At 37.8% G+C, this 17937-nt stretch overlaps 1 protein-coding gene across 2 annotated transcripts in view; it reads right to left on the bottom strand.

Annotated features, from left to right (window-relative positions):
• Positions 1 to 17937, bottom strand: part of NOXY38 (tetratricopeptide repeat (TPR)-containing protein) — a 317852-nt gene that overhangs the window by 199741 nt on the left and 100174 nt on the right. For both annotated transcript variants that reach the window (XM_089459697.1, XM_089459698.1), the window contains exons 7-8: positions 7863 to 8056; positions 7549 to 7650 (exon numbers count right to left, since the gene is read on the bottom strand). In XM_089459697.1, the coding sequence (XP_089315823.1) occupies positions 7549 to 7650; positions 7863 to 8056 (296 nt within the window). The remainder of the gene's footprint in view (positions 1 to 7548; positions 7651 to 7862; positions 8057 to 17937) is intronic.

Here is a 17937-nt window from a genome sequence, read left to right as displayed (position 1 = left end):
GACATTTGTCCAAAGCATTTTGGACAGAGCTAATCTTCCAGGATGGGAAGAGATGTGAGCAGCTCTTCACCAAGAAGAGATCAGACAGCTGACCAAGGAGGGAAGTAGATTGATCTATACCTCAGCAGGTTGCAAGAGATTCAGGACCAACTTACTTCCATAGGGGCCACGTCAGATCAGGAGTTCATGGTGAGGACCGCCCTGAATGCAGTCTCTGAGGATTGGGAGACATTTGTCCAAAGCATTTTGGACAGAGCTAATCTTCCAGGATGGGAAGAGATGTGAGCAGCGCTTCACCAAGAAGAGATCAGACGGCTGACCAAGGAGGGAAGTAGCAGCAAAGGAGGTCAAATCAAGAAAGAGGAGGAAGAGGATGCAGCTCTGGCATCTGCAGGATAGCAGGGGAAGAGAAAGAAGAACGACATCTCCAAGATAAAGTGCTTCCATTGTGGGGAGCTGGGTCATTATGCAAACCAATGTCCCAGGAAGAAGAATAAGGGAGAGGCTTCTGACTCCAAGGCAGATCTAGCTAAGGCAAAGAAAGAAGTCGAGACGGATGACGACTCTGCCATAAGTGCTCATGCACCTCTAGAGAAGAGGTGGGGAGACATCGAGTTGTAGTCAGGAGGACTACAGAAGATGAGGGGCAGGATCCTTGAGGTACCCAAACTCTTGGATCATGTTTGACTACGAGAGCCCCAAGAGACAGGAGGACTACAGAAGATGAGGGGCAGGATCCTTGAGGTACCCAAACTCTTGGATCATGTCTGACTACGAGAGCCCCAAGAGACAGTAGCAGGACGACAGATGTCGTTAGAAGCAAGATGTGGATGGAGCGACAAGGCAGTGATAGAGTGCAGTGGTCTCTAGCAGCGCAGTGAAGGTGGCAGTACTGCGAGAGGCACAGAGGTGGTTGTAGTAGTGCGAGAGGCACAGAGGTGGTTGTAGTAGTGCAGAAAGGCACAGAGATGGTTGCGATAGTGCGAGAGGCACAGAGATGTTGCAGCAGCGCAGAGGCAGCAGAGGGAGCACAAGATAGCAGTAGAGGTAGCTTCAACATCAAGGGGCTTCTAGCCTAACAAGGATGTCAGTATTTGGGTAGATCAGTTACTTACTTCTCAGTAATTATGTTGCAGTGCAGCAATTAACAGTGGTAGTGTTATGGGCAGCACAATGCAGCATGATGAGAGAGAACTGCAGTGCAGCTGCAGTGTTGGAAGGAAGCACCAGTAGCAGCACAAATGCAAAGGGAGCCGAGTACAGATGTAGCAGTGGCAGTGACAGAGCCATGGGCAGCAGTACAGGAGGCAACAGTGCAGAGGATGTTGGGCAGCAAACCAAGCATCAACACAGGTACTCGTGTCGGATGATCCGTGTGATGTTCAGTGGTGAAGCATTACTAGAGCACATTCCTCGCTAAGAGGGAGTGTTGATTTGGGGTAGCATCGAATGTGCTCTAGCCATGAAAATTGGTGGAGAGGCTAAAGCACATGAGATCTCCAAGACCCATAAATGGTTTGGGGAAATGCCACCCAGTTAGAGGATATTAAAAAAACTTAATATTTTTAATGGGGTTCCTAAGTCTAAACATAGGAAAATTAAAATATTAATGGGTATTAATATAAAACTGGGTGAGAATGTTCTAAATGACATGGACCAAGCCAAATCTAATCTTAGCCGTTGATTAGAGACTTAATCTCGGTCATTGAAGACTCAACAGGAAAAGTATATGAGGAGGCTTGAGGGTTACTTGGAAACAGACCAAGATTGATCAGTCAGTTCAATTTTCTAGAGGAGGGTTTGCTGAGAAAATTCAAACAAGTGATCTGAGTTGCAGCAAGGGGTAGTGAGTGCATAGCAGAGAGGCAGAGATAGTGCCAGAGGGCCAGTGTAGTGCTTGAGGAGGCTACGCAGAGCCAGCAGGAGCCATGCAAAGGGCTAGAGAGACTGTGCAAAGGCTAGCAAGGCCTGTGTGGCTGACGCAGAAGGCCAGAGAGCCAGCGCAGAGGAGCAGAGGGCTAATGCAGGGGGTTCCATAGCTACGCAGAGGCCAGGAGGGCTGACGCAGAGCCTCACAAAAGCGTTGGCAAGATTTTCATGGAGCAGACTTGTTGAATATCTACTTCCGAAGATACGCATTACTGCCAAATAGATATCTCTGTTGGATGAGCCAGTTTGGCACCCTAGTTGTACTCAAGAAAGCTGCTTAATAATAAAACCCTCAGAACTGCTGCACCAATTTTCCCAAGTTGGGCTTTTCCGGGGACGATTGTCCAAAAATAACGGTGTCCCTTGTGTATTTGTCTATTATTTCAGTTGATGATTTGTATATGAGTTGAGACTGCATTTGTGTTTATTTTCAATATTTATATGGTTAAATAACTTGGTAAGGAATAAACAAGTAGGTGAAATAAACTAGATAATGCAGGAAGAATTTCTGACGTGTTAGACTTAGAAATTCCAACAAATAAAAGAAACATAAAAAAGTTATTGAAATTTGAATCAAATGAGGAAGAGATGTTGAAATTTGAAACAAAATGAAGCTTACCTATCCTAAACAACCATGTCAAAGCAGATGTTCTAGTGGTCATCCTATATATTCCCATTTCTTTAGAAATCATTGGACGTTCTTGTGAAATTGACACCATTCTCTGAACACGAGGAACCCATCCATAACCTCAACACCAAATCGAAAAAGAGAACATGAGTTTGAGGTGGATCTCTACAACATGGATGGGGTGGTGGAGTGTATTTTTCCAGTGTTCATCAAGTACCCAACATATCCATAATTGTTTCTCATATCCCTCATCCCCCTTGTCCTCATGATAAACACAAATGGATTCTTTGGCACTATCCATGGCCTCATACAAGTACCCCATTATAAGTTTGTCTACATCAACCAAGCGAAGAACCTTTACCAAAGGTTCGCTAATGGCACACAACACCTCCAATCGTATCCATAAACCCTCCTCATATGACACTAGCATGGATATTGCCTACAACTCCAATGTAGTGCTAAAAAATAAAGCATGCCACTCATTTGAAAGAAACATTCTCTTCACCTCCCATATACAAGTAAGGAGGGACTGAAGAGAAATGTAACTAGTGGTCAAATGTTTAACTGTGAGATGCATGAACTCCCTATTATTTGTGAATTGTCATATCAAGCTAAGCACATATGCATGATTAGATATAAATTACGTAAGACTCCTAGTCGATTAAACAATATCTTTGATATAAGCAATTTTGCCCATATACTCTATGATCAAATCAAAGCAAGTTTGCCATTTTGACTTCAACAACATTCTGTAGACTTATCCCTTAGATGAACCCATCCAACAAATCACATAATAATATCACACCTTTAACATCCACGGAAGCATTGACAAATTTAATAAACACTATGTCCCTTGGACAATTACCAAAAACTAAGGGTTCTATGCTTCTGATCAGCCCAAATGTCTGACACCACAATGCATCTAGTGACTTCCAACAATCTCTGAAGCTCCTCTAATCTGCAAGTGCAATCAATTTTTTCATTTTGAAGGATACACCCACTCAACTTGTCATTGGTAAGGGCCTCATACCCCAAGCCAACAATGGAAACAGCATCAAAAATAGACTAGTAGAACAAATTGTTCTTGGCAATCATTAAATAAATGTCACTCCACAGAAAACATCTACCCACAAGCTTGTCTGCTTCTTGGTTCTCATTTATTTTAACCACAAGCCTAATATATGGTTTTGCACCAGCTGTGGTTCTTGGAACAAAAAAAAGTGAGATTGTTGGGTGCATTGAGGAAGGTGAGATTATTGAAGGCATTATGTGAGGTGAGACCAAGGAAAACCTCCCACTTCTCACCACCTAAATCTTGTAATTCATCAATTCTCATGAATTACCTCCAACCTCTCTTTTACCAATATTTTGAAGTGATTTATTGGATGAATGATTTCCAAGGTCGCAGCTGGACAAATCCCCATTTCATGCTCTAGGATTTGTGCAAGGTGGCATTTCCACATAACTTGCAATTCAACTTTTATTGATTATTCCCCTTATAGTGGGTTCACCATATTCCCATAGGATCTAAGGTTTTTAACATTTTCACGTAAAAATGATTAAACCTAGGAAAAAAAAGTAAACAAAAAAACTGCAAATAAAAAAAAAGATCTAAATAAATGGTAGATATCCGATTAAAAATAAGCAAAAAGAGGCAAAACTGATGGGCATTGCAAACACTATCAAAAATCTCAAAAAACAAACAAAAAGCATATTGAAATTGTTACAAATACCTGCAAATATGATAACAGCTGATGGTAACCCCACAAAACTGTTAATGGCAAATGAAAACACTTTACTTTGTGTCCTTAGTTCAAAGAACAATGGTTGGAACTTCTTTTGCTCTCAAACCCTCCACTCTGTTTTGAAAATAAGTTTAAACGGTCAAATTTCTGGTTATAGAGACAACTATCTACAGTGTCAGCAAGAGTTTCCATGGCCTCACAATTGTTGATGTTCTAGGAGAATTCTGGTCTTCTAAACTGATACTTACTTTCCAATGATTTCTTTAGCCAAGTTCACTCATGTCACATCCATCATTAAGCAATTAAACATAGAAAATATCAACAGTAATGCAATAATGACAGTAGGATCATAAAGAGACAGCCAAGCACAAAAGAGAGACAATTTTCACCTGGGAACCCAAACTCGGGAAAAAACCCAGCAATATTTTTCTAGGAGAAATGTTCAGTTCAGCAAAAGTACAATCTGATTTTCAAGTCAAAATTTGGAGTTTCCTAGGCTAGACTAGCCAAACAACAGCTCTAATTTACTGACAGTAGTCCCTTTCTCCGCCTCACTGGCCTCTCCACAGGTCTGAGGCAGCTCGGCCTTCTCTGCTCAATGTCTGAGGTTTCTCGGCTCCATTTAAGAATGCGACCTAACCTCAGAACATGCTGAGGCCTTCCTTTTCTTATCTCGGTCCCTTCTGCTCACAAGATTGAGGCTCTCGGCCTCCTCTAGGGCTTCAACCCTTCCAAAGAAACAAGACTGAGGCTCTCAGCCTCCTCTAGGGCTTCCACCCTCCCACAGAAACAAGAGTATGCAGACTTGAGGCTTTTCAGCCTCCTCCTAATGCACAAGCTGAACCTCGGTCCTCTCAAACTCTGCCCAGAAGTCTTCTTCTTCGGATACCTGATCAGAAGAATAGTAGATGATGATCCGAATTGTCTCCAAGTGAAGGAGGTCGAGTGCCAATTTATATAGTTCTTGTGGTGCCCAAGGGACACGTCCTTCAGTTGGCCCAATCTATACATTGGGGCCGACTTTGATCAATTTGAATCCAAATTTAATTTTAAATTTCCCTCCTTTTTCATGTACCTACTTGTAGTATTCCCGACCGCAGCTACCAAAAATCAACAACATTTTTTCCAGAAAAAATCATGATTTTTGTATTTTATCATGATAATTTCAGCAGCAGAAAATATTACAATTTTTGTAAGCAATATTATTACTGGCTAAGACACATCGCAATATATCACAATGTTTGCAACACTATTTCTAATCCTAAACTAAGAATCAAAATTGTGTTGTGTTTTAACTTTTTAGAGACCTAAAATTTAAAGCATTGGTTTATAATAAGTTTTTAAATATGATCTGAAGCAGAACTGAGTCTAAAGGACTGTTAAAAGAATTTTGGGAGAATTATAAATGATATAAGTTGGGGGAGAAAACCGTTTCTGACTTTCATTTCTTGAAGGGACAGTCTTTTTAGCTCCAGTTTTGATTACTACATGCAGAAAGCACCTGAAAATTGTAATTTTCATTCTCTGTGAATAGAAATCACAATTTTCTCGTTGGAAGGAAAAAAGAATCAACCAACAAGACACATAGATGTGTAACATAGGAACCAAAATAATTCCGCACACCTCTATGGAACACCTCTACATGATACACGCACTTATCAAAAGCCTTGTTTATTTGAAAGGCAACACTCAATTCTATGTTACTAGGTGAAGTCACCAGATATTGCTTAGCTTCCATCTAATATGCATGCTTACTCTTCAACCAAGCATTGAAATTACATTGTATAATACAATGTTACAGCTAGCCAACCCAGATCAACCAAGTAGGATGCCCATCACTAGCTTTCTCTCTTCCACCTCAGAAGATATTGGACGAACTTCTGTTAACCATTCTCAGGCTCTAACCAAGACCACCCAAACCCATAGCACTCCAAGAGGGCATTATCAGGCTTTGCATTGGTAGTTTCACAATGATTGATGAGGATAAGGATAGATCCACTCCCACCTCTAGATTCAACTCTACTTTAGTTCTGAGTATTACTTCTCTCTTTTCTAGGGTTTACCTTTTAATTTTCACCCTTTCTTACTTGCTACATGTAAGTTTTATTTACACTTGTATTTTTTTTTCTTTTCTAGCTGAGGGGTTGCCTCAACTCTCCCGCATCATAATTGTAACATCTCATATTCTCTAGTCCCACAGACCTATTATTTTGGTAACATGTTGCCATTAATAAAATTATTATATCTTATCTTATCCGCAAAGCAATAGAAAATGCTTAGCTACTGTATATGAATGCCTATTCCCAAGCCCCGAGGGTTAGCTCAATTGGTAGAGTCCCCGTTGTTAAAAGCACCTTTGCTATTGAGAGATCACGGGTTCAATTATCTCAACACTCTCGGGGTTAGGCTCTGTGGTTGAGCCAGCAGGAAGTCATCCCTTCGGGTGGATCTGTCAGGTACAAATATTTTGTGGACGTAGCAGTCACCGATCTCTAGAGTCGATGAACCACATAGAAAAATTAAAAATAAAAATAAAAAAAATAGTCTCCTTGCCTACTTCCAAACAAGAAATTGAATTGCAACTAGAATTTCCCATAATAATGCACATCTTTATAAGAAGCTTATTCAGATAGTTAGAAGCAATGCCTTGCTTTAGTCAAATGAACAAAAAATATCTAATGGTAGAATGCAAATAAAAAAACACACCTATTGAAAGGCTCACATTTTAACGGTGACCGACAATGCTACCTTACTTTCCAAAACAATAGACAATGCTTAGTCACCATATATTATTACAACTGAACCACGAACTGAAATCACTTCGTATATTGGCTGAGTAGAATTCCAACTAGACCAATCACGTTCCACCTTCCAAGCATGGTACACAACTTCATGAAAATTGTATTAGTTGAATGGAGCCAATGCCTTGCTTTGGTCAAATGAACAACAGATGCTAATGGATAGTATATGGACTGTAAATAATGTGACTTTCCAAAAGATTAGTTTGAATAATCTAACAGAAAAGAAGGTGACAATTTATTAAAATTCGATGAAATTTCATATTTGACAAGATATTATTACAGAATCAACATAAACATAAACCCTCCAGTAATATACACAGTATATAATCAAGAAAATAAAGCATGAAGGAAACCTGCAGATGCAGAAATGGCTTCTAGACAAAATGTCACAGCATGCCAATGCATAAAGAAAAGGAGAATTTATATTCAAGAGCAGGCCATTTACCTGGGGGGGGATGAACACCAAGCCATGGATTCAGTGGCAACAAACTTGGTACATTTTCGAAAGGATGCCCAGAGGCCCTCCTTTCCAGAACTTCACGAAACCCTACAAAGATAATCTTTCATATCAATTACTTCCTTGTGAACACAATTTACTCACTAGCTTAGTTGAATTTAACAATAAAATATAACAAAAATAGAAAAGAGAAAATAGAACCATATACAAAATCGAAAAGAGAAATAAAACCATATACAAAATCACTCTCAACATGCATGCAATAACTAGAGCATATCCATTCTTATCAAAAAAGCAGCAACCTTTTTTAAACTTGTCACTGATTTGGCGCAGTAGTCCAACTAATGAGGTTGATTCATGGGCAGGCTTCGCAGGTCTGGGCTCCAAAATATTTCCAGTTGTGGCATTGATGTAAAAGCCACGTGTATGTGCTGTAATGCAGTAACTCCGACCTTCTAATGTCAACACATCTAGGTAAATTAAATCCCCAAGAAGCCTGTAAAAGTAAAAGCCAAGTTGTGTTTTACATTAAACCATTGTCCTGAAAATATTCCCGTACACATTGACCTTCACAACTCAATGTATACATCTGGAAAGCATACATTTAACTAAATTTAGTAACAAACAAAACACATAAGCTACCTACCACTTGCTAGTGTTTTATTAAACTGATTTCTCGGTCTTCAACTTTAACCCATATGCTTAAAACCATCATAAGCCTATTCAATATAAACTCTAATAACCAGTTTGGGCATGATATATAGATGTCACTAGGTTAGTATTACCTCGTATTGTTAGTATTACTTTGTTTTATGAACATCCAAATGTATATTAATACGCACTCAAAGAAACAACCTAAAAGCAGAGAATGGTTATGTGGTATCTTGGAATTCCTCATAGAATTCCTTAGTAATTATAACCCATCCCGAAAATCCGCTGCTAGCTATGAGGTCACATACCTCTTTTCAATATGAGAGACAACCACTTGAAACAATATATTTTTAAATATAACGGTCATAATTAGGAATTAGGCATATGTTTGTCCTGTTTTAAAGTCACAATAAATGACTTCTATATAGTCCATCTAATACAGTGATGCAAACATAACTTAATGGATCTTGAGTTATCAGATAGCTAGGTATTTGGGAGTTATGTAATACACTCCTCTTACTATGTATTGAGACATCAGATCAGCAATTGTAAATCTTCTTCAAAACTTTTTAGATCAGAAATTGTAGATAGAACATAAACTTAAGGATCATATGAAGACAACCAAGCACAAATATGAGACACTGAGATTTTGGTCCAATGACCAAGACAAAACCCCTCAAGGGGAAAACAAAAATGATTCTTATTCTATTAGATTTCTTCAATTGTTCAGCAGAGTACAAAGAGAGAGAGAGAATGAATAGTCACCAATGTCTGATCAACTTGCAGCTGAAGTGCACTTGCTCTTTGCTTGAAAATCTCCTCCTCTTGATCAGATCATGTCCTTCACACTTGCTCCAGTTCATCCCTTGCTCTTCCTCTTCACTAGTTTTCACGCTTCTCTTGCACACACTCAACACTTGTTCTCCTTCTTCACAATGAGCATGCTACACTCAACTCTCACTTGTTCTTGCTTAAATAGATGAGATAGGAGAGGAGTAACAAAATGAAATCATGCTTTGAACCAATAATAGGAGAATCAAATTTGATGAGTGAGGAGTTACTTGAGAAGTGTAAGTCATCCCAAGATTAGAGAGAGAGGTACACTTGTCTTGAGGAGTTACAATTCGAATTAGAGAGAGAGAGAGGGGGAGAGAGAGTTACACTTAGACAAGAAACAATATTTGGTGAGAGTTACAAATTGAATTGAATGGAGTTACAAGTGCATTTAATAAGGAGTTACATTTTTGCCATACATTGAATTAGTGAGGTAGAGTTACATTCTCTTAAGTGTGGAGATACTGTATTCCAAAGAGAGGTTCAATTTTCCAAGTAAAAGATTTTCAATTTAATTTACTTATTCCATGAAAGAATTCGTTTTTATTAATCCATTAAAAGTGAATGACTTTAGACTATTTTATAAATAATACTATCATAATAATAATAATAATAATAGTAAGGATAAAAATATTAATTATTGACTTGTATAATCATGATTGATTTGATTTTAAAGTGGATTCCATATGTTGAGATCAACGTTGATCATTTAGACATGACTTTCTATTTTTGGAAAGTCACTTCCAAATTGAGATGTGACTACTATTTTTGGAAAGTCATATTAAAAAATTTCAGAAGTAAAATTTTATTATAGATGATTCAAACATAACTTAAAGATATGATTTGTTCAAGGAGAAATTCATCCCTGAGCTGCCAAATTGTTCAAGGAGAAATTCATCTCTCAGCTAGGGAGGAATTTCATTCTGCATCAAAATTTCTGCTTCCTCTGATCTCTTTCGTTCATCTCAGTTCAACTCTGCTCTATAACATCTATAACAATGAAGTCGCAATCTAAAGAAGAATCATCCACTAGACACAAATTTGGAAAGGAAACGATCATCACATGGACAAGACTCAAGTCACACAGACAAGAATCAAACATAACCAAGTTTCATTAAATGTCAAGTGGTGGAACACCTGCATCCTAGACAAGTCTCACTACACCTATTGGCCAGATAGGTAGCTCTTCCCATGTCCCAAACTATGGGTTGAACGCATACTGAGGCCTATTCTTGTGGCACACACTACACAAGAGGTCCCTCCTCCTCATGAACTTTCTGGCATCATTCCCTACTCCTGTGAGCTCTAACAAGGGGGGAAAGGCAGCTCAGTGTTCTCGATCGGTTGTGACCGCTTCCCAAAAATGTCACGTCCATAAGTCCAAGATGCTCTCTAAAAACCAATAACTTTCCTTTCGATAAAGGCTTGGTAAGAATGTCAGCTATCTGATCATCAGTGGAGATTTGGAGCCTCATTGCTCCTCTCTACACCAAATCCCGGATATAGTGATACTTAATCTCAATATGCTTGGACCTATCATGAAACACAAGATTTTCTGCAAAACGAATCCCACTCTTATTATCACTATATAATTGTTGTGTTTGGAACTTGCTCAAATAGTTCCCCAAAAAGATTTCTCAGCCAAACTGCCTCACATCTAGCCATGCTAGCAACAATGTACTCATCTCAAGTTGTACTTAGTGCAACAAACTTCTGATTTCTACTTATCCAAGAGATCATGGCAAATCTCAAGCTAAAGCAACACCCAGAAGTGATCTTTCTATCAACAGAGTTACCAACCCAATCAACATCAATATATCCATGAAGCCTTACATTTTTAGCATTGCATTCCAATCATAGATTGATAGTTCCATGCAAGTATTTGCGTACATGTTTTGCAGCAATCCGGTGGGCATGAAAGGGATCAATCATATGTTGACTTAAAGTGTTTACAGTAAAGCATATGTCAGGCCTACTATTTACCAACACATCAAAGCATCATTGAGTTGTTTATACTGTGTGGGATTTGCTAAACTAGGCCCTGCAACTTTGCCACGTAATTTCTTAAAGTTCATTTCCATAGGAGTATGCATGGACTTACATTTTACCATAGCAAATCTTTCAAGAAGCTTAACAACATAAGTACATGTTTTGCAGCAATCCAGTGGGCACGAAAGGGATCAATCATATGTTGACTGAAAGTGTTTACAACAAAGCATATGTCAGGCCTACTATTTACCAAAAACATCAAAGCATCACTGAGTTGTTTATACTCTATGGGATTTGCTAGACAAGGTCCTGCAACTTTGCCACATAATTTCTTAAAGTTCATTTCCATAGGAGTATGCATGGACTTACATTCTACCATAGCAAATCTTTCAAGAAGCTTAACAACATATTTTCCTTGAGAAAGATAAATTTCACCAAGCCTTTGCCAGACCTCTAGACCTAGAAAGTAATGCATCAAACCAAGGTCTTTTATTTCAAATTCAGAAGCTAACTCCCTCTTACATTGGAGGATAAGAGGTTCTCCTCCCGTCAAGAATAAATCATCAACATACAATACCAAAATCAAAGGTATACCTTGGACTGTCTTGAAGTAGAGGTTTGGGTCTGCACTACTTCTTGTGAAACCAAGCTTTATTAGGTAGTTATCAATGCGAGCATACCAAGCTCTTGGAGCTTGCTTCAGCCCATATAAGGTTTTTTTTAGTCTGCATACCTGAGTTTCCCTGTCATGTTGTTCAATGCCTTGTGGTTGTTCCGCAAATACCTCTTCCTTGAGGAAGCCATGCAAGAAAGCAGTTTTCACATCCATTTGGTGAAGATTCCATTCCTGGCTAGTAGCTTAGGCAACAAAAAATCGAATAGTAGTAAATCGAGCTACAAATGCAAAAATCTCATAATAATCTATTCCCTCTTTCTGAGAGAAACCTCTAGCTACAAATCTAGCCTTATATTTTTCAATACTACCATCTGCACTGTGTTTTATTTTAAACAACCATTTGGAAGTGACAACAGATTTACCTTGAGGTCTACGAACCACTTCCCAGACATCATTTTGGATGATGGACTCATATTCTTCAGTGATGGCATCTTTCCAGATTTGTTCTTTTGCAGCTTCTTCAAAGGGACATGGTTATGCCTGAATGATGTTGCTCATGGCAGCAACATACCCTCGACTTGACTTCTTATTTTCTCTTAAAGTTCCTTTTGGGGCAGCATGTTGTTCAACATCTTGCAAGGTATCTCGAAGACATAGTGGTCTCTTTCTGGTATGAGGATCATGAAATGGAGGATCTAGACGATCCATGGAACCCACTGGATTATCAGCAAGTTCATTCTCAAGTTCCAGTTCAAACTCAAATGCAAGCTCTTTTTCATTAACAGCTTGTCTTTCAACAATCGTAAGAGGAGAGTCTCTAGCTTTTCCAAGAGTTGTATCTTCAACAAATGTTACGTCTTTGCTAAACTCTGTAGTTCTTTGACCAAGTACATAAATTCTATAAGTTTTTGAATTATCACAATAACCAACAAACATATATTTCTTACTTGAAGCTTCTAGTTTGTTCATTTTCTCTTTCGGCACATGGAAGTACACAGGACAGCCAAAGATTCTCAAATGACTCACTTCAAGCCTTTTAGAAGTGAAGACTTCTTCAGGAGTCTTATTGTCTAAGGCCTAATGAGGAGTTTTGTTTTGCACATAAACAGTAGTATTTGCAACTTCTCCCCACAAAAACTTTGCTAGTTTTTTATCATGCAGCATGGCTCTGACTGCTTCCATGATGGTTTTATTCTTCCTCTCAAGCTCGCCATTTTGTTGTGGATTGTATGGCACAGTGGTTTCTTTCGAACTCGTGACCTACGCTTTGATACCACTTGTTGAGAATCACGATTGTCGTTAGACCAAAACACGTAAGTGTTATTCAACGATCGCATCACCAGAGATAAAGATCTATGAGAGGCAGTCAGTCCATGTCGCGAAACACAAGGGAGCATTGGTTTATCCAATGTCGAACACTTTTGACAGTTAAAGCATCTAACTTTTGACATGTCTAGATTCCCTTTATTTAATTTGAAAGCAGATTTCTTTTTATTACCTTTCTTTCTGTTGTCATATGTTGAAAATGCAGTAGATTCTCCTTCTTCATGATGTGAAATTCTCCCTCTAGAGATCATTCTGGCCTCCTCTTGGATACACCTCTCAAGGAGTTCATCAAATGTGGAAATAGTGTTAATATTGTTGATGGCAGTGATAAAAGTCTCCCAAACATGAGAAAGACCTCCAAGCACAATCAACATCATGTCTTTGTCAGGTACAACTTTACCAGTTGTTGACAGTTGATTCCTAATTTTGGTCATTCTCAAGAAGTATGCTTGAACCATTTCTCCTTTGTTCATCTTGTTGTCCTTCAGTTGATTCTTCAAAGCAATAATCTGGTTCAAGTTACTAACTGCAAACATGCCAACTAGTTTTTCAGACATGTCTTTAGCTTTCTTCAAACTAGAAACATAAGTAATGAGATGATCATTAAGAGAATCAAGGATAATTTTTCTAGCTTTGATTTCACTCTTTTTATGTTTGGATTTGACAACAACACTTGAATTCTCTAGTGGATCAGCTATTGTGCCTTCAACATACTCCAAAACTTCGTGTTCTTCAAGAGTGATATCTAGCCTTGCTTTCCATGGACCAAAGTTTGAAGCATCATTTAGCTTCTCCTCTACCTTGAAGTAGGACGAAGTCATCTTGATCAAAAAAAACTTTGGCAGCAAATGGGGTCTCTTTAGGTGATCTTTGGTCTCCTTGGACTTGTTGTCACCAAGCCTACGATACCATGTTAAAATCTGAAAGTTCTATGCAAAAATTTAAAAATTCTTTGCATAAAATTGAATGTTCTATGCAGAAAACTAAATGTAATTTGCAAAAAATTGAATGGAACTGAATACTTTGCAAAAAAGTTGAATGTACTTTGTAAAAAACTGCATGTACTTTGCAGAAAACTGAATGTTCTATGTTGTTGCAATTACTTAGAATGAAAATTTCTTCTCCAAAACTTTTTAGATCGATAATTATAGATAGAACATAAACTTAAGGATCATAAGAAGGCAAACAAGCACAAATGAGACACTGAGATTTTGGTCCAATGACCAAGGCAAAACCCCTCAAGGGAAAACCCAAAAGATTCTTCTATTCGATTTCTTCAATTGTTCAACAAAGTACAGAGAAAGAGAGAGAGTAAGAGAGAATGAGAATGAATAAAGTCACCAATGTCTGATCAACTTGTAGTTGAAGTGCACTTTCTCTTTGCTTGAAAATCTCCTCCTTCTCTTGATCAGATCATGGCCTTCACACTTGTTCCAGCTCTTCCCTTGCTCTTGCTCTTCACTAGTTCTCACACTTCTCTTGCACATACTCAACACTTACTCTCCTTCACAATGAACATACTACACTCAAGTCTCACTTGTTCTTGCCTAAATAGATGAGAAAGGAAAGGAGTTACAAAATGAATTTATGCATTGAGCCAATAATAAGAGAATTGAATTCCATGAGGGAGGAGTTACTTGAAGAGAAGTGTAACTCATCACAAGATTAGAGAGAGAGAGGTACACTTGTCTTGAGGATTTACAATTCGAATTAGTGAGAGAAAGAGTTACACTTAGACATGAGAGAATATTCGGTGAGTTACAAATCGAATTGAATGGGGGAGCTACAAGTTAATTTAATAAGGAGTTACACTTTTGCCATACATTGAATTAGTGAGGAAGAGTTACATTCTCTTAAGTGAGGAGTTACTATTTTATTCCAAGAGAGAGGTTCAATTTGCTAAGTATGAGATTCTCAATTTAATTTACTTATTCCATGAGAGAATTCGTTTTTATTAATCCATTAAAAGTGAATGACTTTAGACTATTTTATAAATAATAGTATCATAATAATAATAATACTAGTAAAGATAAAAATATTAATTCTTGACTTGTATAATCATTATTGATTTGATTTTAAAGTGGATTCCATATGTCGAGATCATCCTTGATCATTTAGACATGACTTTCTATATTTGGAAAGTCACTTCCAAATTGAGATGTGACTTACTATTCTTGGAAAGTCATATTAGAATTATCATAAATGAAATTTTATTATAGGTGATTCAAACAGAACTAAAATATATGATTTCTTCTAAGAGAAATTCATCCCTAAGCTGCCAAATTTTAATAGAAAGAGGTTTTGATTTCATGAGTTTTAGCCACATGTGATGCTCAATCTAAAGTTGAAAATTTTAGGCCAACATTGATTGCAAACCCATGGCAGTGGGAGGAGGCAACTGAAGGGTGGATTTCATGAACAGGAGTTTGGACATGGAAGAGGGCACATTGAAACTCATAATAGTGCCATAGAAGGGTGTGTTCAGGTCGAGAAAGAGTGGATTTGTCACAGAGGAGACAACATGAGCATCTACAAGTGTGACACAATCAAGCCAACCTCAAGAACAATTGGAAGCAGTGTTTTAAAAACTAGTCTGATTTAAACCAGAACTGGTCATACTAGTGGGATGGATAGGGCTAGGTGTCAAATTGGCCACCAACCTGATCGAAGGACCAGTTTGGTACCAAACCAATCCAAACTGGCTAGTCCTGACTCCCATCTTGAAGCAGTCACGCCATAAAAACCTGACTCGTAAACCCTAAACAAAAAATCTAACTCCTAAAGCCTAATAATATTGGCAATCAATGGTAATGTTAAGCATTTCATTTATCATTCCTTTTTATCCTTTACAGTTAACATTTCTTTTATCTTTCCTTCTAATCTTTTACATTTCCTTTATCCTTTTACTTTAGTTTTTAACATTATCATTGATTGTTTCAAGATATTTGAGAGTGGTTTCAACCTTTTCAAAATTCAAACTTATATGGAGAGAGTACAATTTCATATCCCACTCAAAATAAAGCAAACTTTAACAGTTTTCAAGATTTTAGGATTGGTTTGATTACAACATTTTCATTGAATACTATTATCTATGAGGATACAGGATTGGCATTTAATCAAGAGCACCAAGCCCTTTATGTACCTTGATGTTGATGGCATTGATTGTTGAACTCCTCTGATGTTGATAGTATTGATTGTTGAACTCCTCTTCCATGGCCTTTAAAAAAATGTACCCTTCACTTAAACCAAATCATTGGTTAGCCATGTTACGCTTTCTCTACCATATCATAAGGTTGAGGAGATGAACCCTTCACTCAAACCAAAATCATTGATTAGCCATGTTAAGCTTTTTCTACCATATTAAAAAGTTGAGGAATCTGAGGGGTCTGAAGACTCTGAGCCATATTATGTTTACGTAGCTCCTTCCAATGATCCCATTTTTAGTAGTGGCAATGAGTTTGAAAAAAATCATGTTGATCACTGACTTGTAGTAGGCCAGTGACCCAGTAGCTTGGGCAATGGTTTTTGGACTCTTGAGGCCATTTAGAAATTCATTGATTATGTATTTTGTTATTGATATGTATTGCACTTGGTGCCAATTTGATATATTCAGCCTTACATGGTATATAGAGGAGCAAACTTTGCATATTTTGTCTTCTAATGATTTGGAATCATTGTTCAGAATCTTTAAAAAAAAATCAATAAAAATTAATCATTTTTTGTAATTTTTTAAAAACCAATTCATTGAATCTGGTTCAATCCAATTCCAGTTTTTAAAACAATGGTTAAAAGGGTCAACCATTGTGCACAATAATAGAAACATCTGAACAGAAAGCCACTATGCCAACAGAAACACAGACACTCTGTTATCACAAAACCTAACCCTGACAAGTTGTTGATCAGGTAGACCTTGAGTAACTGTTTCAAACCAACTTTTGGCTGAGGCTTAGCCTCCTCAACCTGAGAGGGCTCTCTCACTAGGTTAAAGATTTTGATAATGGATTAGATGGCTAACTCTATGAAACGAATGAAGGAGTGTAAATGGTTGAAACACAGTCAATAAACATCCATTGAGCTTATGGAGTCAAAAAATGCTTAGTATGACAACAATATTAGCTGAACATGGAAGTCAGGGCATCAAAAGTTCAATGTATCAGTTAACACATAGAAAGATGTAGGAAACACAGTCTACAAATGCATGAAGGAAGTTAGAGCATTGCCAATGAGTTCTAAGTATCATACATTCATACCACTGCAAATAAGGAAATGAGGACAAACATAAAACAAGCCACCATTGAACTCTTTCTAAATCCTGAGAAGTAAAGCCAAAGTCTGTATTCATAAAAACATAATCTTCTACAATGACACAATATGAGTGTTTTCTCTGAAAATTTCCAACCTTGAGGCCTTCCACCTCTTGTCCTTTATAGATTTTTCATTACAATCTTGGATTCCTCCCTCCAACATGAGGGGAATTCGAATTTGCTTGACCTGACACCTATTCAAACCTAAACAGACTATTAATTACAAGAGACAGTTAACTAACAGTCCTAGAGTCCTAATACAATTAGGAGTACAACTCCTTTAATGATAGTAACAACCTAACCTATGAATTAATTCGATTTTTGACAGTTGCTCCTCCTTAACTTCAACCTTGGTGATGTCCATAACGCCCCAGCTGGCCTTCAATAGCTTCTCCTTCATCTGCCCTGAAAACTAGGAAACTATCCCCTGCTCTGTTTTGGCTGAAAAATAGATGTTAGGACACAGCTTTTTTCTCCTCGTCAAAAATGTATTTTGCAAAACGGAAGGAGGCTTTTGTAGACCACTCTGTGTTGAACAAAAACCTCTCTTGGTTTTTTGCAATACCTTTCCTACTGCCCAAAAACTGTCTTTGAATATCAGGTGTAAACTGGAAAATTCTGATTTCTGAAAAACTGCACCTACAGCAGTTTCGTAGC

Source organism: Pinus tabuliformis, chromosome 7 (genome assembly GCF_031772625.1).
Source record: "Pinus tabuliformis cultivar Carrire ecotype Pingquan chromosome 7, CPIR1, whole genome shotgun sequence".
Lineage (NCBI taxonomy): Eukaryota > Viridiplantae > Streptophyta > Pinopsida > Pinales > Pinaceae > Pinus > Pinus tabuliformis.
The sequence above is the reverse complement of the archived record's forward strand: the minus strand, read 5'-3'. Positions and strand labels throughout refer to the sequence as shown.